The sequence below is a fragment of the Ursus americanus genome, chromosome 31 (assembly GCF_024610735.1).
Source record: "Ursus americanus isolate L20-20 chromosome 31, mUrsAme1.1.p, whole genome shotgun sequence".
Classification (NCBI taxonomy): domain Eukaryota; kingdom Metazoa; phylum Chordata; class Mammalia; order Carnivora; family Ursidae; genus Ursus; species Ursus americanus.
This window is the reverse complement of record NC_142157.1, coordinates 32442825-32464126: the sequence shown is the minus strand read 5'-3', so window position 1 is coordinate 32464126 and position 21302 is coordinate 32442825. Positions and strand designations below refer to the sequence as shown.

Below are 21302 nucleotides of genomic sequence, written 5' to 3'. Positions count from 1 at the left end.
CATTGTTGCTTTTTTAGATGCTATTTACAGTTACCTGAATTATATTAGGACCACAACCCTGAACATTCAAAATGAAACGAAGATTTTAGGGTTGGTGAGTTGGGATAGTGCTGTGACTATCACCATTAAACCCTATGTGGCTCCTGTGGGCTTTCAGTTTTTACATTTATAAGACCTATCTCTCTACCTTTTGGGTCCTCAGCCAAAGGAGAGAAATGAAAGAAATCCCTTCTCCTTATTATCTCGGCCTTACCTCTTTCAGAACTAAATAGAAGAACAGTGGAAAGAGATGTCAGGTAACAGACCCGTGAGATCACCCTAGCAGCTTCCGTACTCTCCCTGAGCGTAAGGCCTGTATTCCCTTATGAAGCTCAGTGGCCATTAAGTATTGGCCTCACTTCCATCATTTTGAACCAGTGAAACTAAACCAGACTCCTGGGTTCTAGCCTCGTCTCTCTCTGAGGGCTTGAGCCAGGTCAGTGTTCTTACCTGTAAATTAGGGAACTGGCTCCCATGATCTCTAAGGTACTTCCACTTCACTCCTGTGTAGTACAGGCTTCTGCACACAGTCAGCCATCCCTAAGGCCAGGCACATCCACGTATGTCTGATCAGGTGTGGTCAGGTAATAAAGGATACATGATGAGATATAACCAATCACCATTATTTTTTTTAAAGTCTCAGAGCAAAAAGATGAATTATTACCATCTTGAATACAAAATACATTGGTATTTATAGAGGAGCAGCATTGATGTTTCCAATAAGAAGTTACACTGTCTTGCAAACCTTAGTAAATTGTGTTTTATAGATTGTCATTATAAATAGTCTGTGCTCACTATTTATTCTGCTCTATTCACTCTTCGGCCTCCTTAGTTTATCTTCTGTCTTTATTCCACTGAACTAGCACACTCCAGTCCTCATTAAACTTGTACTCACTAAATCTATGCATCTTTTCTTACCCTTCTTAACCTTTTTGCTGTAATTAACACCTTTTCTTCCCTTGGCATCTTGCTATGTTTCTTTTCTCGTGACTATTCCTCTTGCCAAAGTCTTTTTCCTTTGGCATCTCTCCAAAGTTAGATCCTTGGACCCTTGTTCTTTTTGTCCAGATTTTCTCTCCCAAGCATCTCATTTACTCCTAGCTTCCACTCCGATCCCTGTGTATGTGACTCCCCAGTCTAAATCTGCCCTCTGGCCTCTTTCAAGTCCTTGTCCAGCATCTCCAAGTAGTAGCTCAGTATTTTCATTTTCATGTTCTTCCACCACCTCAGTAGATCTAAAAATGAAACTCAGAATTCTCATTCAAAGCTCATTCTTCCTTACTTATGTGTATTAGCAGTTACCCCTCCTAACTTTAAAATTATAGGCATCTATGACTTCTCTGTGTTGCCTCTTGCATATATCCTTTTCCTTTCCCACGGTCCCTACCTTAGGCCAACTTCTTGATAGCTGATTATAATTTTTGCATTATGTTCCCAGTCATCTTTCAAACCATCTGATAGATCAGCTTTCAACATAACTTCCATTATCTTTCACCTGCTCGGTAAAATCCTCTGCTCATCTGTCTTTACCCACAGCCCGTGACTGCAGTCTGTGAGATCACTCCTTCATGCTCTTCTGAGAAACCCTTCCACTTTACCCTTACATGGGCCTATGAAGAACATAACATGGCCTTCCAGGCACCACTCAAATAACATCTTACAGTGTCTTCTCTAGCATCTTTCCCAGCCCCATCTCTGCTCAGAAGACTGCTGGAAGCGGCTTCTCCTCCTGAACTCTTGTGGCACTTACTAGCTAGCTATGCAACTTACTTGGGAATTTTCAAAAGGCCTTTTATGAGTTATCTCTTTGTGTAGCCTACTTTTACATAATGGTCTATTAGTGCTTTAGGAGCAAATATGAAATCTATTTTTATGTCATCCACGGTATCTAGAATAGTGCCTTTTACATAGATTTCTCAGATTTCTCTGTCCTAATAAATCCCAAGAACATTTTTTTTTTTGCAAATTACTGGCATCATATCATTCATAGTAGTATATAGTTAAGATAAAATCTTGCCTTTCAAAATAGAATATGGTATGTTCTGTTGAGGAAGAAAATCTGCTTCTTAGCAAGCCTTTCAAACCAACATAAATGGTGTTTTTCCAGGGAAGAAAGAATTTAGAGACGGTCACTAATGTGTAACTTGGGGCAAGTTACTTCACCTCTGTGGACCTCATTTCTCTACCTGTAAAGTGCAAGTTACGTTTTAAGTAAGGCCTTTTGACTCTTTTAGGACTCTACCACGGTGAGTTATTTCAGAATAGAACAGGATCCCGTTACTAGAAATCACCTTTTTTGTATTTATGGTGTAAAACATCTGTACACAGATAGCAAGTTTTTAAAGCATCCAGGAAAGATATGTGCCTCTAAGTCTGAGCAGTGCTGACGCTGAAATCTGAGGTAGCACAGTTCTTGCCCCAAAGCCCCGTGGGAGAGCCACTTGACCAATGGGGTGACCAGAAGTGTGCCCGCGGTGCCCACTCTGTCGGTCCCAAGGGCAGAGTAAAGGCCTAGATGCTCTCAGGGAGTGAATATGCTCACACTAAAAGGTCCCTGAATAATCAGGCTTTTCTTTGGTACACACACTGAACTCTGACTTACAGTTTTCTCACTTGAAGTTGTCAAGTTTCCACCACAGAATTCCTTTCTAGGTGATAGGGTTTTGGAGAAAAAGTATCCCTGTCTGGGGCTGAGTACTAGAGTAGGTAACTTAGATAAGCAATTAATTTCCCTCCCGGAATGCTTTTTAAACCAGGAAATCCCTTACATTAACCTAAGGTTTCCTTGAGCCTTGCGTTGCTGTAGAAATTCCAAACCTCTTAGAGCTTTCTCCTGCAGGAGAAAAGGGAGAAGCCGAGGTGTGCCCGCTGTCAGTTAAGCGCGGTCACGTGTCCACAGGCCCCGCCCTGCCCCGGAGCCCCGCCCCCGGAGCCCCGCGGTCTGGGTGGATCGCCCGGCTGCTGCAGAGCAGTCGGCGGCGGCGCGAGGGAGAGGCCGGGGCCGATGGCTGTCCGGGGGCCGGGCGCTCGGAGGGGAAGCCTGCGTGCCGGTACTGCCTCGCTGTAGGGCGGGCTTGGCTCCCAAGGACTGTGAGGGTTTGCAGGGCCACTGGGGGAAGCATGGTGGCTCATGACGAGATTGGAGGTCTCCTGCCCATCAAGAGGACTATACGAGTCCTGGACGTTAATAACCAGTCCTTCAGAGAACAAGAGGTAAGACCAAAGGAAGGTTTTCTGATTCCACGGAACTTTGAAGATTTTTCAGTTTATTAACAGGATGATTTTAAACTTAATTTTTTATCTCATTATTGAGTGTTAAAATGTAGGACTTTGATTTCTATGCAGGTTTGAAGTACGCCTGGTTCTACGGTAGAGGTTTAGGAACTACTGTATGGATAGGTTTATACGTAGCATAGCCCGAGTGTACATAGACTTTTATACAAAAAGGACAATATTTTAAATGTGTATGCTGCTAAATTGGTTAAATTGGTCACATTTCTGATGCTTAATACATTGTTCTTTTTAACTTGCACTTATATCACTTGTCTGAGGAACTGCCTTACAGGGTAAAAGGAAAATAAGAATCCCTTCCATGTGAGTTCACACTAGTGAACAAATAAAATGGCAAGTAAAATGCTATCTAAGCTAGTGCTTGTTTTTATTTTTCTTTCCACATCTAATAAGTCTATTGCATGCGACTTTTTTTTTTGAAAGGAAAATATGTTAAAATATTTAAACCATCAAACCATTATGTAGGTACTTCTCCCCTCCTTGCTCTAATTGTCTAAAGTCATTATGGTTTTTAAAGGGCTTTATGAACATTTATCAAAATAAGTCAAGTGATTTTTGTGCCATTTTATTTAATTTTGACAGTTGATTTAATACTATATGTATATTCTATTTCTACTGCTTACTCTATGGTATATACTACATTATTAGCTAGAGGACAGAAGTAGTGTTCCTGTGTTCAGTGGACTATATTCTTCTTACCTTGATTGTGGTGATAGTTTTGTGGCTATATACGTGTATCAGAACTTACCTAATTATACGTTTTCAATATGTGCAGCCTGTTGTATACCTCAGTAAAGCCGTGTATCGTACATACACACACCTGGTAGTTAAAATAGCTGCCATCTTTAGGAGTTATGCTTTCATTTGGTACAATTTAGCTTCGGTTTTTGTTTTTATGTTTGGTTTTGGTTTTTGCTTTTATGTTTCAGTTTTCTGAAAATATGTACGCATTTCCTTTGAGTAGGACAAGTCATACATGGTCATCAGTGTAAATACTGAAACTGAACATCTTTTGGACCATCAAGAACTAGTCTTTTATGGTTGGTATCAGGCACCAGCCATGTTTCTGGCATACCTTTATTCCAAAGATTTAAAACACCAGGAATGCCGTCAGGTTCTTAGTACTAGCAATAACAACCTTAAATAAATGACTAAATTTGACTATTTCTATTACTAAGTAGAAAGGGAAGAAATCCTATATAATCATAACTCTTTTATCTTTTTATAAATATATTTTTCTTTTCTTTTTCCTTATTTTGAAGTTCTTGCCAAAGAGGGAAGATTATGCATCCAATAACCCAAACGAATAAACCCAGATATATACTGGTTGTTTTTTTTTTCTCTTTAACTATGATTTATTCTTTAAGTAAACTCTACGCCCAACATGGGGCTCGAACTCACAACCCTAAGATCAAGAGTTGCATGTTCTGCTGACTGAGCCTCAGAGACACCCCTATACTGGTTTTTTTTTTCTTTCTTTCTTTTTTTTCTTTTTTTTTTTTTTTTAAGTGTCTTGAGTTGGTTGACTATAGAAGAGACCTCCCCAGCCTATTCTCTTTCATGACATCATTAATAGAAAAAAACTTTTTACAAAAAAAAAAAAAAAAAGGCGTTCACAGCAGTTTTTCCATGTTGTTGTTTTTATGTGCAAGGTACATCCCAGTAAAAGACTTAAAATCCATCTTAACGATTTTCTGTTTACAACTGGATTAGTAAAATAAATTGATTAAAAAGTCTGTCTAAAGGCAGATACCCTAAAATAATGCGTGTGATTGCCTGGCTAAGCTAGATAGTCTCGTTAAAACCTAACCTAAATAAACAGCATAAATTTATGTTAGAGGTATTGGAGTATTTTTCCATATCTGTGAACTTTGGCCCTGGTGAAAGGTTGGCTACAGGAGAAAGTTCTCGTGTATGGAAAACTTGTTGGTATTCCTTATTTATTCTCGTAGATGTTCGGAGTGTCTTTTGAGGAGAGTATATAGTTTCCCCATCTGCACTGGGTCTTATTAGCTTTTTCGTATTGACCATGACACTCTTAACAGCACTCCTGAACAGAAATAACAGCCGCAGCAAAACCATTTTGTAAGCCTTATTCTGAGTGACGGTAAGACAGGTAGACTCCTGCCCCTCTCTCCCTTCCTCACCTCCAAACAGTGTGCCTGCATCCTGTGTGTGCAGAGTGGCAGATGTGGGTGTAATATCAGTTCTCGAAAAACTTTGTCTGTGGAATAAGTTTTGTGACAGTGCAGATGTTGAGGTTCTTCATAACCAAATCAAGCTCATTCAGATGGTTCATCTGGATCTCTAAAGAAAAGCTCCTTTTGGTTGTAGCTTACATAGGCGGAATCCTAACCTGTTTTTAAAAGAAATTCTTGTCCCAACCTTTAAGGTGACCCTGTAATCTAATAAGATGACTGCCTAATCCATATCACTTTGCCACAGAAGTGTCCTCTGTGTGGTATTTTTTCTCAGATGCTGTATGTGTATCCTAAAGTTAGAAGTGAACCGTGTTCAGCTTTACATTGCAGTCACACTTTTTAAGTTATTAAAATTTTTCATACTCTTGAAATATACATATATGCTGAAAGTTCGTGTTTTGTCTCCTAAACATTCATTGCATGTTCCTTTTAGTAAGGCAGTGGGTCCTTTACTTTTGGATCCCCAAAAACATGTGTGAAAAGTACAGAGGTATCCACCCCGCCCCCCGCTTCCTGATTTAATACTGCACTTACTTACTTACCAGGACATTGGAAGCGTCTGGTGCTGTAGTGACTGAGCTAGCCTGGAGCTCTTACCAAGACAGTTTAGATTAGATAAACTCCTAAGACTGCCATATCCTTTGTGAAGATGGGAGATAGATGGCTTTCTAAAGGACCTATGTAGAACATATTTAACCACCAAATACTGCTCAGGGTAAATATCCCACCACCCTAAATGGACTGCAGAAACAAAATCCATATTAATTTCAAAAAGATGTTTTAGATATATTTAACATTTAATTATCTAAATCTAAATTCTGTAGTTTTAACTTTAAATATCACGTAATTTTGAGTTACCAGGAAATCAGTAATTGAACAGTAAATGATCCTATAAAGATAAGAATTTTTTATCTAACCTGATTTAATATAATAAAATAGATACCAAAAATCTTTTCCTCCCATCCATACTAACTTTTCAAGTTCACTGGGAAGAGCGCATTTCCAAAGACGTTATAAGTTAAATGACTCATCTTGTGACTTAGTAGAAAGTCAGATTTGTTATGTTTTAAACAGGGAAGAGGAATTAACCTCTGTTTCCAAAAAGTAGAACAGAACTTTCTGACAACTGCTTTGTTTCTAGTTAGCATTGGCATATCTTACTTTGTGAGGAGGTAATTATATCTCTATTCAAACAGAAGACTCTTTGTGCTGTCTTTACTAAATAGAAAGGAATGCCTTGTGCCGGACCTTCTGCCATGCATGTGTCACTTCAGTCTTGCACAGATGTATGTTGTAAAGGCATCCGCACATGTCCTTGGCCACACAGTGTGTCATTTTACTACATATCTTGAAGGTTTCTTTTTTAGTTCATTTAACATTTGCACATTAGTGGTTTTATACTCAAAGTTTTACTTCGGGGTTAATTATTTTGGTGGGAGAGAGTTGGTCTTCAGCTCTACCTCTTAAGACCTTCAAAGACCTGAGCTGGTGACCTGCCCAGTCTCCTTACTTAGTAAGTCACATTCCCTTCTGATATGAATGTATACCTTTAGGAGCTGTACTGGGCTTTGCCTCATTGAAGAGTCAAATCATTGAAGATTCTTTCCAGAGAATTTTATCTCTTTCTGCCATTTTATTTTTAAATTATACTACGGGGACTATTTTTACTCCATTTTCTTGCCCCTTACTTTTTTATGTGACATTAGTCATATCAAAGAATTTTTAGAAAAAACGTTTCATATCTGTCATTTTTAAATGGTAAATTTTATTTTTACGTGTTTTCTTTATTTTTATTTTTAAGTTAATTTTTAATTATATATCCTTCTGAATTACAATCAAAATTTTGTCAAGTATGCCACAATTGTCAAAAGCACCAAATACAAATAAATACATTCCTTAGATATGTAAAAGACAGACCTGATGTTCTTTATTTTGGTAGCTGTAGGAGTCCCTAATGCTGTGCCTCCATTTCCCTAGCAGTAAGATTAGAATAGTGTGATTTGTAAAGTTTTGAGATCCTTGAATGATTAAGTGATATGTTTACTAAACTATTATTTTTGGGACAATACGTGTAGAATAACTATTTCTTCTCAACTTGTATTTATTTTTCCTTTAAGTTAACACATTAACTGTTTGAGAACCTAATTATTCATAAATCCCAGTGTTTACATAGTAAGTGGAAATATTTCTAAGAATGTTAGTAATAGCAAAAACTTAATGTGTTCCAGGCATTGTTCAAACCACTTAAACGTATTTTATTTAATCTTCATAACAACTTTATAAGAGAAGGTCTAATATTAACCCCATTTTACAGATGAGAAGACTGAGGCCCTGGATATTCCCTAGCAAGTGCTAGAACCAGGATTTGGGCCCAGTCCGATCCCAGAGCCCGTGTTCTCTCCTAACCCTGTCCTGCCTCTGCTTGACTACCTCCCATGACAGGGATGCTCTGCCTTCAGAGTTGGCCCATTTCAGCAGCAGATATGTTCACTTAAAAGCTATTCTCTAACTGAAGTACTTAAGAATGAAATGATACGATGTCTGGGATTTGCTTTAAGCAAATTCTCACACCAAAAACTACTAAAGCTGAGTGATAAGTACATGGGATCCATTATGCTATTATTTTTCACCTTTGTGTATGTTTGAAATTTTTCATAATAATCAGGTACATTCTAATAGTGACTCTATAGTAAACTGAAAAGTTCTTTAGGATTCTGGAATCTAATGTCTTTGTTTTCATTTTAGTTTTTCTTCTGTGTAGTGATAATATTTGTTCTGTTCTCAAAGTGATATCCACCTGGCTGTTCTCATACCATTAAATTTTTTAAGAATTTACTGTTTCTTAATAGTGTTCTTAGTATTTTAATAATAAAGGACAACATTCATTTTCAGAGTTTCATGTTTCTCTATTTTATTATGTACAAATATTGGTTTTTGAGAGTGTTCAACTTTGTCCAAACTTGTTTGAAACCATTACACCTAAACACACATTTAGAGTAACCTGTTTTTGTTTTTATAGGAGCCAAGCAATAAAAGAGTTCGACCTCTTGCTCGGGTCACATCCTTGGCAAATTTGATCTCTCCTGTAAGAAATGGAGCAGTCCGACGCTTTGGTCAAACAATTCAGGTAAGCAAGGGATGGGGCTGGGAGGTGAGTAATGTAGTAAGGGGACTTTTCACAGAATCCTAAAATTTGTGTTTTCCTTTGAGTTGTACAAACAGTTTTGCACTATTATATTTAAACATAAAGTTTTTTTAACATGCTGGAAAGGAATATTTTTATCAGAACAGTATTTTTATGACTCCATTATATTAAGTCACATCTTATATCAAAACAGAGTCTTAGTTTTTATTCCCCAAAACGTAATTTTGGCTAATAAATATTTTTGAATGATAGATTGAATCTTGGACAAAGGATTATCTTATGTGTTGAGAAATTCTCAGAACTTTGTTTTTAATTTGTCTGTTTTTTTTTTAAGAAAAAGGAATAATTACTATATCCTTTGAATCTCTCTTTTTATTTACCTCTTTTTTCTTTCTTTCTTTTTTTTTTTCTTTTTTTTTTTCTTTTTTTTTTTTAATTTTAAGTCATTTACCCTTCGTGGTGACAGCAGATCCCCGGCTTCTGCCCAGAAGTTATCGAGCAGATCAACAGCCCCAACACCTGCCAAAAGGAGAAGCAGTGTCCTGTGGTCAGAGATGTTAGACGTCAGTATGAAAGAGTCTTTAACTACCAAAGAAATCAAACGTCAGGAGGTAAGCTGGCATTCAGTAGCAAGGTCGTATTTATTGGCTTATACGAAAAAAAATTGTCCCTGTTTTTTAAACATATGTTTTGTCAGAAGAATAGCAAACGAATGCCAAGGCAAAAACCTGCTGCATTTTACTATGTCAGTGGTAATCCACAGCACATGCTGGGCAGCCGCACTCTGTGATGCGTACTGGCCGTCAAAGTTAACTCTAATGGAGTAAAATCGTAAAACGTATGGCAGCCTCTTATTTGAGATTCCATTCTGAATTACAGTTTTCAGACTGAGTCACTTAAAAGTGCTCTTCAAAACATCAGTTAAATAATTAATGATAAATATCAATTGCATGTAATTCTCCTTTCTCAAAGGAAGAAATGATCTATAATGTTTGCTGGATTTTTTTTTTTTCTTTTTAGGCAATATATGAAATGTCCCGAGGTGAACAGGATTTAATTGAGGATCTCAAGCTGGCAAGAAAGGTCAGTAAATAACTTTTTATCACATGCCCTGGTTTTAGAAAATTATATTTCACAAATTATAAACTTTTCTTTTATGGTTTCCAATCTCTTCAAATATAAGTATCAGTAAGAGAATCTGTTTGGGTAGTAACATATACTTTAGTTTCTTTTATGTATAATAAATAGAATCCACGCGTAGCTTTTGTATAGTTAGTCATGTTTGCGTTCAAGGAAGGTCTCTCATCATGTTTTATTTGCTTGATCCCTTTGGGTGACATACTTCTCCCCTTCTGATAGGCCTACCATGACCCCATGTTAAAGCTGTCTATTATGTCAGAGGAGGAACTCACCCATATATTTGGTGATTTGGATGCTTACATACCTCTCCATGAAGGTAAGATATGCTATTTGATTTTCGTTAGTATCTGAACAGCATTAGCACAAATTGTTATTGTTGTTGTTGTTTAGAGAGGGCAAGCCGGGTGAGGTGGGAAGGGGCAAAGGGAGAGGGAGAATCTCAAGCAGGCTCCATGCCCAGGGCAGAGGCCACATGGGGCTTGATCCCATGACCCTGAGATCATGATCTGAGCTGAAATCAAGAGTCAGATGCTTAACCAACTCAGCCACCCAGGCACCCCAACACAAGTTCTTTTGAATCTAAACTTCTAATTTAATGCTGAATTATTTTTTTAAATAATTTCGTTATTGGTATTTCTGCCTTTTTGCATTTCAGATTTGTTGGCAAGAATAGGAGAAGCAACCAAACCTGGTGGAACAGTGGAGCAAATTGGTCACATTCTTGTGAACTGGGTGTGTAGTGAGTGGCTTACAGACAGTTTTTGCATAAATGCCATACTTGTTATCTGTGGTGAATAGCAGATCTGTTTGATCTAGAACTACATTCTAAAAACAGATAAATAGTGCATTAAAACTGAACAAAATTATATAGCTGTCAAAGTTAGTGTTTACTTTAAAAAAATAGTTCATGAATGATATGTTTTCTTTGTTTTAAACATATGTTCCTCTTTGGACAGAATTCCCACATTATCTATTTTTTTCTTTAGTTAACATTTGAGTGCCTGCTACATGCCAGGTGCTATTCTAGGAGGGACCACTGGGGATTCAGTGATGAAAGACATCTCTACATTTATAATCTAGTGAGACGATAGTCAAGTACATAAGCAGTCTCAAGGTTGGTGATAACCGTGGTAGAGAAACTCAGGTGCCCGAAGAATATAGAAGACTAACATCTGTCAGAGGCTGGGAGAAAGTAGAAGTCATGGGTCTTTGGTTGGCTTTAGTCAAATTGTAGGGAAATTAGAAAAGGACATTCTGATGTTGTCTCAGAGTACTCCCCTACCTCCATTATCATCTGCAGGGAAATTTTTGCAGCTTATTTAAACTTTCAGAATTAGCTATAAGTTTTGTGTTTGTTTTCACAAAAACATGTATCATACCGTGTTTTCTCTTATTATTCTTCAGTTGCCAGGCTTGAATGCCTACAGAGGCTACTGTAGTAACCAGCTGGCAGCCAAAGCTCTTCTTGATCAAAAGAAACAGGATCCACGAGTCCAAGACTTCCTCCAGCGATGTCTTGAGTCTCCCTTCAGTCGAAAACTAGATCTTTGGAGCTTCCTAGATATTCCTCGAAGTCGCCTGGTCAAATACCCTTTGCTGTTAAGAGAAATTCTTAGACACACTCCAAAAGACCACCCTGATGTTCAGCCTCTGGAGGAAGCTGTAAGTCCAGTAAATGATTCGTACATTTTTCAAGTTTGTATATTAGCTTGCCTTAGAAAGGTATGCGATGACCCTCTCAAATCTTATGCACAGTGCAGCATGTGAAACCTTCTGTTGTTTTAAGTACCCAATATGCTAGTGCACTGAGCAGTGAAGAGACATGACACATTTTATATTTATATTGTAATCAAAAGACTAGATTCTAATATCTGATCTCTTTCACTAGCTAGCTATGTGACTTTGGGCAAGTCCCCCAATTTGGCTGAGGCTGTTTTTTCATCTGCAAAATGAAGGGACTGACTGAATTATCTGATTTCTAGAGTCCCTTCAAGCTTTTAAAATCCTATCGTTTTAATATAATGTTTTATATTCCCCTGCGGGGAAGCAGAGTCAAGTTAAAATGCTGAAAATGTTTCGTTGATTTCTTGATAATTTTTAGATACTGATAATACAAGGAGTTCTGTCTGATATCAACTTGAAGAAAGGTGAATCGGAGTGCCAGTATTACATTGACAAGCTGGAGTATCTAGACGAAAAGCAGAAGGATCCTAGAATTGAAGCCAGCAAAGTACTGCTCTGCCATGGGGAGCTGAAGAATAAGAACGGACATGTGAGTCTCACACTAACTAGGATACAAGGGAGCTATTCCTTTCATCTTGTACCTTGTGTGATTTTTTCTGCGTAGGTCATGAAACAGGTGTTAAAATAAATTGATCACACAGTGAAAGAAGGTTACTGGTTTTTATTTTACGTTAACAGCTTTGGTAAAGCAAACTTTGGTTTCTTTTGTGACAGAATGACTGGAATGTCTTGGTGGAGAACGGTTTATACTTTATTTTTTTAGTTTTGAAGCATAAATCAACTTGTTTGGCTAGGGGTTCCTTTCTAAATACATTATTAGTTTCATAATTAAAAAACATGTCCTTCAAAAAAAAATTTTGAAGACTTTATAGTGATGGAAGTAGCTTTTAGAACTACTAAACAAATTTCTACAATAGATTGAATGAAAGCGAACTTATTCTTTAAATACTAATTATAAAAGTACCTGCTGGGGGGCGCCTGGGTGGCACAGCGGTTAGGCGTCTGCCTTCGGCTCAGGGCGTGATCCCGGCGTTATGGGATCGAGCCCCACATCAGGCTCCTCCGCTATGAGCCTGCTTCTTCCTCTCCCACTCCCCCTGCTTGTGTTCCCTCTCTCGCTGGCTGTCTCTATCTCTGTCGAATAAATAAATAAAAGCTTAAAAAAAAAAAAAAAGTACCTGCTGGAACTAAATGTAAGCATGGAAATTTTTTTTTTAAGATTTATGTATTTATTTGAGACGGAGAGCACGTGAGCTGGGGGAGGGGCAGAGAGAGGGAGAGAGAATCCCAAGCAGGCTCCATGCCCTGCATGGAACCTCATGTGGGGCTCCATCTCATGACCCTGAGATCATGACCTGAGCCAAAACCAAGAGTCAGACGCTTAACCGACTGAGCCACCTAGGCACCCCATGGAATGGTATTTTTATTTCATTAGGTGCTTTTCAGAAAGAAGCCCAATTATTTGTTTGTTTTTTAAGTTTTTATTTTAATTCCAGTTTGTTAACATACAGTGTAATATTAGTTTCAGGTGTGCGATACAGTGATTGAACAATTTCATACATCACCATGCTCGTCACAAGTGCTGTCCTTTATCCCCATCACCTATTTCCCCCCAGAAGCCCAATTTATAAGTTGGGGTTCTTTTTGGAAAAAGTTGAAACCTGACATCTCTGATTTCTGTCATGAAGCCTAATGTTCTATAAAGGCTCACATTTGTGTGGGACAAAATAGAACCATTAACGTGTTTACCAACTTGCATTTTTTAATCCTTATTTTGTTGGAAAACCATGGTATACAATACTCGTGTTTCCAGACGTGTTGCTACTGGTAGGTCTTTGTGGTGCCTAGCGTTTGTTCAGCTGCTGCTTAATCTAATGTTACACACTGATAAAAATAAGTTTTATATAGTCTGAGATTAGAAGAGCTCTCCAAGTAGAACATGCGTAGCCTTGAAATCACGGTCTTTATGAGGTCATTTGTAAGGACGGATTTCAGTCACTTAAAATCACAAAGTTTCACAGTTAGGATGTATTTGTTTCTTGTTGCTCCAGAAACTTTACATATTCCTGTTTCAAGACATCTTGGTTTTGACTCGGCCTGTTACACGAAATGAGCGTCACTCCTACCAGGTTTATCGGCAGCCAATCCCTGTCCAAGAGCTGATCTTGGAAGACCTGCAGGATGGAGATGTGAGGATGGGAGGGTCCTTCCGAGGGGCTTTCAGCAACTCAGATAAAGGTAAAAATAGAAGCTTTAAAGTAGTTTACATAAACAGAAACTCAGAACTTAAATAAATTTAGTTTTACTCTTTAAGAATTCTGTCCCTACACAAAAAATTATAAATGAAGTGGATTCCATTGTCCTGTACCTGTTGTACTGGCTGGAACAGCCGTCAGGCGCTTTGCTGCTCTGACCCCAGCAGCTGCATCTGATAAGGAACGGATAGGCTTTAGTGAGTGTATCGGCCTGCTAGACGCGCCTGGGATGTAAACACTCCCAGCCATAGTAAGAGTGTATGCTGACTTCATTTCACAATAAACTTCTTAAAAAGTCTTTTTTACATTTTTTATTCTTCTAGCTAAAAATATCTTTAGGGTTCGCTTCCAAGACCCCTCTCCAGGCCAGTCCCACACTCTGCAGGCCAATGATGTGTTCCACAAGCAGCAGTGGTTCAACTGCATCCGCACCGCCATTGCTCCTTTCCAGCAGGCCGCTGGCCCGGCCGAGCCGCAGGGCTTGCCGGAGCTCCACGAGGAGTGCGAGGAGAACAACCCCTCTGCCGGGAACGTCCGAGCCCAGAGAAGGGCGTCCACGGCGTCTAGTGTGACTCATCTCCAAGTTGCTGGAGACGCTTCAGAGTGCGGCTCCCCAGTGCACACAGCAGACGACATGAAGAGTGTGAAAGTTCACCAAACACAGTCTGGCTTCCGAAAAGCAAGGGACAAAGCCCAGTTCAGTGGCAAACGGAAAGAGACTGTGGTGTAAAGGAAGTTCTGTGTATTAACTGGTGGAGAGACTGTTTATTTATAAATGTGTACAGTTTGTTTTTTCTTGTAATGTGAGCATGGGAGCATTGCAGGGCTACTTAATACCAGTCTTAACATTTTCTATGTTTTTGGTTGGTTTTGGTGGTTGTTCCTTTTTTTTTTTTTTAATGGCAGCTAAAGATACATGCAGATTACTGTTAAACTGTAGCTTTTTTTTTTTTTTTAAGATATTTTCCCCTGATTATTTAGAACATGCAAGCCTGGTATTTTTAATCAAATGAAATATTTATGAAATGGATTTTCTCTTTATTCTGCATTCATCATGACTTTCTAATACCAACCAATTGTGATATTTACAATATTTGCCAAAAACTGAAGTTTTGCAAATACTGGGATTTTACCAGTGTTTCTCTGATAAACTTTGTGTGCAGAATTTGAAATTGTAGCACTGGCACCTAAAGTCTACATGCTTGTTTATGATTTTTCAGAACTTCCATTGAAACATAAAGTCCTTGGAGAACAAACCATAAAACTTAGTGAGTTTTCCATTTTATCAACTGGAATACCTTATATTTGTTTTTCACTGCACATTCCTCATTTTTCATCCATTTAACCTGCCAATTATTTAATTTTTTTTTTAATTTGTAAAGTAGTTTTTAGTATCTGCTTTTATTTTTTTACTTTGATGCCTTTGCCTTTTCAAATTGGCATGTCTTTTAAGTATTTTTCTTCTTTGATTAAAAATGTGTGTGTGTGTGTATGTGTGTGTATATATATATCTTTTTTTTTTTTAATCACCTTACCAAGTGAAACCAAGCCATACTGTTTTTGAGCCAATTAAGAAAATTGCAATTTTTAAAGTGTAGCATGTCAGAGTGGTGAATACACATGAAATGACTGTGTATTCTGGACTACTGAAAGAAAAATGCCATAAGGTTTTTGTTGAAAGTTTTAGTGTTGTCTGAAAAACAAGAGGGAAGGCAATTGACTGGTAATAAGTTTTAAAAACACACACACACACAACAAGAGGGCCTAAGAGAGTAGTTTTGTCTTAAAGTAAAAATGTCTGGTTGTGCCAGAACGTGAAAGGAGATAGTAAAAGCTAAACTTGAGGGTGTGTAGTAAGTCGTAGAAGGCTTGGGGGAAGTGAATTTTATTTGCCTTGGTTTATGGGTTTGAAAGGAAACAATGAAATGTGTTGAAATTTGACCATAGTAGATCAGTTTTGGTGGATTTACTCACAAGAGGGGGGAAAAGACTGATGAATCTTTTATTGTAACGTGTTTCTGTTCAAATGAGACCACAGTATTTAAAGAGGGAGGACTAAAGCCCTGTGTCGTGGCAAATCTATATTGGTGATCAGCTCAAGTAAATGTGGACTATTACGTGAACTATATCTGGCCAGTGGAAATGAAAATTGAAAAAGACTGTAAATAGATAACCCAAATCATTTCTCTGTATAAACGAATTATACAATTAAAAAAAAAAAGCACACACATAATCACCCTTAAAGGTTTCTTGGCTGGTGGGTGTTGGGGGACATTTGCTGGATGTGCTAGTTCAGAGGAGGTAATGGCAGACCTCAACAAAGTTTTTAAAAATCATAAATAAACCCTTAAAATTCATTGATGAGTAAGGGAAAGACTGAATTATAAGGACAAGTTTTGTGAATCTTCTTACACCATTTAGAATACAGTATAATCAGAAATAGCTATTGGATTGAAGTCCGTTGAACATGTGGCCACTTTCTGGATATAATAGTAAAGCTATTTTAATTTAAGTATCTCAGGTTTCTAAGTTTGGAAATGCAAAGTCAAAAGTGTAGGTTAAACCAACAGTCGTGATCTGGAAAGTTAGAAAGCAAGATTTCTGATCACTTCTAGAGACGTTATATAGAATGTTCCTTCCAGAATTTCCTTGATCAGCTTCTGAAGTTCAGAAATAAGTTCAAATGCTATTAATGGAATGATTCTTTATCAAAAGCTGTATCTTCCTTTGGTTCACACAAAGGTGAAACTAAGACTCAGAAAATGAATAATTGCATGGAATGAACACTTCAGAAACTACATCTATATTTGAGAGCATTTGATGATCTAGCCAGTAGTAATTCTCAAGCCAGTTCGGGCATCAGAATCACCAGGGGTGCTTTAAAAAAAAAAAAAAAGTAAGTGGACCTATCCCCTAACTCTTTCCCATACAAATACCCATTTCACTGATTCAGGGTCTTGGGGAGAAGGGGTGTAGGAGGGAGGGCTGATCATTTGTATTTGTAAACACTCCTTCCTAGTAATTCTGATACAGTGAACTCCTTGGGTCAGCACTTCACAATCAGGGATCCAGCAATAGCCACTATGTGAATGATAAGCAGTAAGTACCGTCCTGTATCTACTAACTTCTCAGTTTGCCTTAAAGTACTCAGGCTCCGTTGAGGTAAGCCTGAGTTTTCTTCTTTCAGTGAGTGTGCTTATATATTTTGAGCAAAGTTAGTCTCTGCTTGGGAAGGTCTTTTTAAACTTAGGATGTGTGCACACAAGGTGGTACGGGCAAACTAAGTCACCCACCCAAACTAACTAGCAGTCGGTGGAGCCAGTGTCATCCAGTCACCCTTGAATCTGTTGAGACTGACATTTCCTGAACTGACTTGGTCAGAGAGCTGGGTCTACGTCTGTTTAATGCTTCTCTCAAGATGCAGATCTAGCCGGTGTGGGGTTGTTCAGTATACATATAACTGTAATATGACTCAGTTAATTGTCGGCAAACGTCTAGTTGAGGAAGGCTTCCATCAGTCAGTCTTGGGAACTGACGCAGACGAAGCAGGCGTCTTACAGTTTGTCTTCGTCACACTCCTCGGTGAAAACTCCTGCCCGTCCCTGGAGCTGAAACTGGTCTTCGCTGTGTTTAGAAGTCCAAGGGATTCGAAGTACATGATATCTCAACCTCCTTGGGCTTTTCTTAAGAAAAAGCATTCAGGAATACCTATGGAAGAATCTGGACCTGATTCCCCTGAGGAGTGTCCTATCAAAGAACATCTCCCTCACTTCAGAGGACTCCAGAATCTCCTAGATCCAGAGGAATTTTGATTTTTGCCTGCATATTTGAACAACAGAACCAACAGCATGTCTGAGGTGGTCTCAGATGTAAGTGGTTCCTCAAGTCCGGTGGTATGTGATCTGAGTTAGATCATGAGTACTCTGAGACCCCAATACAAGCTATGGGCCCTCACCCCCCAGAAAATGTATGAATGTATATACACATCCACACAAATTAGGGGGGTCCAGGATAATCCCCAAACCTGTCTACAGATCCCAAGTTAACATTTGCTCAAGTCTCTCCTGACGAGGACTTTGTTTAGGGAAACATGGTATGGATTCTCAATTTGGAAAATCAAGAAAATATAAAAAAGAAATTGCCTCAAGGGAATGAGAAGACTCTAAAGACTAGGAGAAAATATTTAGGGGTGCCTGGGTGGCTCAGGCGGGGAAGCGTCTGCCTTCGGCTCAGGTCATGGTCCCAGGGTCCTGGGATAGAGCCCTGCATTGGGGCTCCCTGCTCAGTGGAGAGCGCAGGGACCCTGCTTCTCCCTCTCCCTCTGCCGCTCCCCCTGCTTGTGTGCCCTCACTCTGTCAAATAAAATCTTTAAAAAATATATTTATAAAAGACACATCTGATAAAGGATGATTAGTCAGAATATACCCAAAACAAATAACAAAAATCCTTACAACTTTACAATAAGGAAACGAACAAACTAGTTAAACAGCTCCCCGAGAAGACGCACAGATGACAAGCACAGGCAGAGAGACGACGGCGCCACACGCGGTGTTAGGGGAGTGCCCGTGCAAACGACGGACTGCACATTGTCGGAATGGCGAGATCCAGACGCTGGCGAGCAACGGGGACGCTCATTCATCGCTGCTGGGCACACAAAATGGTGCGTCTGTTTTGGAAGACTGGCAGTCTCTTAACCGAACTACGAACTACGAAACCCGCCATATGGTCCAGCAGTCATGCTCTCGATTTTAACCAAAGGAGTTGAAGACAAGTCCACACAGAAACTTGCACATGGATGCTTATAGAAGCTTTATTCGTAATTGCCAAACTTTGAAACAACCGAGATGCTCTTCTTGGTGATGAGTAAGTAACCTATGGTGCATTTAGACCTAAGTGAGATATTCCAGCACTGAAAAAGGAATGAGCTGTCAAGCCCCGAAAAGACATGGAGGGACCTTAAATGCATCTTACTGAGGGAAAGAAGCCCATCTGAAACCGCTCCAAACTGTAGGATTCCAGCTCTATGACATTCTGGGAAAGGTAGGACTAAGGAGATGGTAGGGATCGGTGGCTGCCAGGGGGTGGGGGTGGGGGACAGGGTAAGGGTACAAACATGTCACTGGATATTCATCCAAACCCATAGAATGTGCAACACCAAGAGCTCTAATGTCAGCTGCGGACTGTGGGGGATGTGACAATGTAGGTTCACTGACCTTTGTCCCACTCTGCTAGGGGATGTTGATAGTAGAGGGGCTGTGGGTGTATGGAAGCAGAGAGTAATGGGAAATCCACACTTTTCACCTAATTTAGTTGTGGACCTAAAGCTGCACTTAAAAAAGTCTATTTTTGAAAAAAGAAAAATTACTCAGGCCCAGAAAAAATATATATACAATTAGGAATATATATCTAAGTCCTATCTACAGAGACCAAAATTGGAATACTACCGCCGATATTCTAAGACATCAGATGTCAGTGCTCAGCAAAAGTGACCTGTGTGTCCGGATGTCTGGGCCACAAGCCATCGCTTTCAAACCACACCTGCTTAGGAAATTCTGTGTGCAGAGGCCAGGATCTCAGGTTCTCACACCAGCCCCGGCCACCCAGAGCAGCACACCTCCAACTCCAGAAGAGTCAGGACCTAGGGCATGAGGTGACTGGGCCAGCCCTCCTCCACTCGCAGGGGAAACGGCAAGCCGGGGCAGAAGGTAGCAGAGGAACGTGGCAGAGTCAGCGGCAGCACCCCAGCCGGGCGGGGAGGGGAGCTCCGAACTTGGTTTGTCCTCCCCCAGTTGAGTCTGGGATTGGAGCTGGACTCTGTTTTTAGCTAACCTGGGGTCCAAAATGTGGGGCAGAGGCCCACTGCCTTTGCACCCCTCCCTTCCCTCCTCTGCCTCTGCTGGGCAGTGGAGGCAGGGCCTGTCCTCCATCCCCCATGACCCCACCCAAGGCTTCATGCAGCCGTGGCGCTCACCCCAGTAGGGTTGAGGGTGCGATCACGGGGGGCCAGGCGGCACCCCTGCGGTTGGGCGGTTGGATGCACTCTCTTCCTCCAGGCCCCCCTCCCAGCAGTTAGTTCCAACTACTACCGTCAGTTGAACGTGATTTGAGACGTTGGCGCCAGGCCTCCCTCCACTCCTGGAAACTGCTCCAGGGCTGGAAAAGAGTGTTGTCTGACATCACCTCCCTTTGCCAACCGTCAGGCATCGACCCTGTCTGTCTTCTCCCTGGCAGACTCCTCCCCAGCCCCCCAGCACACCCTGCCCGTGCCCGCCTGCGTGTGTTCTCTTCAGCTTGGGCCATTTCCAGGTGTGAGCTCAGCCCTCCGCTCCCCACCCAACCGTCCAAGAAACATGTGGCGTCTGTGATGACGGGGGAGGGGCAGAGCATGCCACGGGGGACTGTGGGCAGGTGATACCCCAACTCTGAAGATCCGGGGGAGCAAAGCATAAGGTGCAGCTGGGGCCCCCCACTGCCCCCCTGTTCTCTCTCCTGTCTCAGATGCTCCCCTCGCAGTCCCTCTCTAGGGACAGGACACGAGGGAGGGGCTTCGCACAAAGTCTCTGCCCCAAGCAGATTACGAATACGTAATCCGAGACAGATGGCAACGAAGCCGACCACAGGGCAAACTGCACGAACCACATGTATAAATAAATAGCTAGCATATTACTTTTCCATACCATCAAAGGTACGGTGCATTTTATGGGGTGCCACGTGTAGGTGGAAACTCAGCACAGACTTTAAACTCTCGGGGTATGGGCAGGCCTGTAGTCACGTGTTCTCCATCAGACCCCTGCATGCGCGCTCATCCCAGGGGGTAGGGCGCTTTTCCAAAACAAAGGAAATGGCACACGGTGTGCAGATACACACCCCTGCACACCCTATCTGAGCAACTGGGGAGGGGCCCCTGAAACCCCGAAATCATGTTTGCCTCCAGGCAAGGAGCATGAAGTAGTCTTTTCCACCCATGGAAACTATTTCTGTCATTCTCTGCTGTTCTAATTCACAGGCAGCTCCTCCAGGTTTCATCTCCCAGAACTTTCCAATGAGCTTCTTTGTTGCAATAACAGACAAGTGCAACCTGGGCATCTATCTGCCTGCCTAACAGGGCATTCAAAGGATGCAGAACTTTCCATTGGTTCTGGGAAGTTCTGAAATCATATCACGTGGGAGAAGTGACATCTTCACCTCGCAATGCCGCATCCCCCCCACCCAGGTGGCTTGGGATCTGAACTTGTCACGCGGTCTCCCCACCTGCAACGTTAGTCCTCTGTCCTCTCTCCCTCCCTCTGCCTGGAGACATCCTCCTCATCCCTCAGGACCTGGCTGGCCTTCCCCATGCTAGACAGCCTTCTCTGACTCCCGCGATGCGTCCCCACCAGGCTGCTCGGGAAAGCGTCACCGCCCTGTGACACACAACACTTTCCAGCCTGAACATCGCCTTCCCTACCAGTCTGTGAGTTTGTTGGGTCTCGGTGTCCCCAGGAACTA

At 40.8% G+C, this 21302-nt stretch overlaps 1 protein-coding gene across 2 annotated transcripts in view; it reads left to right on the top strand.

The window, feature by feature from the left end:
* NET1 (neuroepithelial cell transforming 1) overlaps positions 1-15343 on the top strand; it is a 60862-nt gene extending 45519 nt beyond the window's left edge. The window contains exons 1-10 of one of the 2 annotated variants that reach the window (XM_045812886.2): positions 2998-3252; positions 8551-8658; positions 9120-9287; positions 9697-9759; positions 10036-10132; positions 10472-10548; positions 11221-11478; positions 11918-12088; positions 13611-13797; positions 14138-15343. In XM_045812886.2, coding sequence (XP_045668842.1) covers positions 3160-3252; positions 8551-8658; positions 9120-9287; positions 9697-9759; positions 10036-10132; positions 10472-10548; positions 11221-11478; positions 11918-12088; positions 13611-13797; positions 14138-14544 — 1629 coding nt within the window. In that variant the 5' untranslated portion in view covers positions 2998-3159 and the 3' untranslated portion in view covers positions 14545-15343. Of the gene's footprint in view, positions 1-2997; positions 3253-8550; positions 8659-9119; positions 9288-9696; positions 9760-10035; positions 10133-10471; positions 10549-11220; positions 11479-11917; positions 12089-13610; positions 13798-14137 lie in introns of those variants that run through there. The other variant, XM_045812885.2, reaches the window with a different exon arrangement.
* Positions 15344-21302: the final 5959 nt, after the last annotated feature.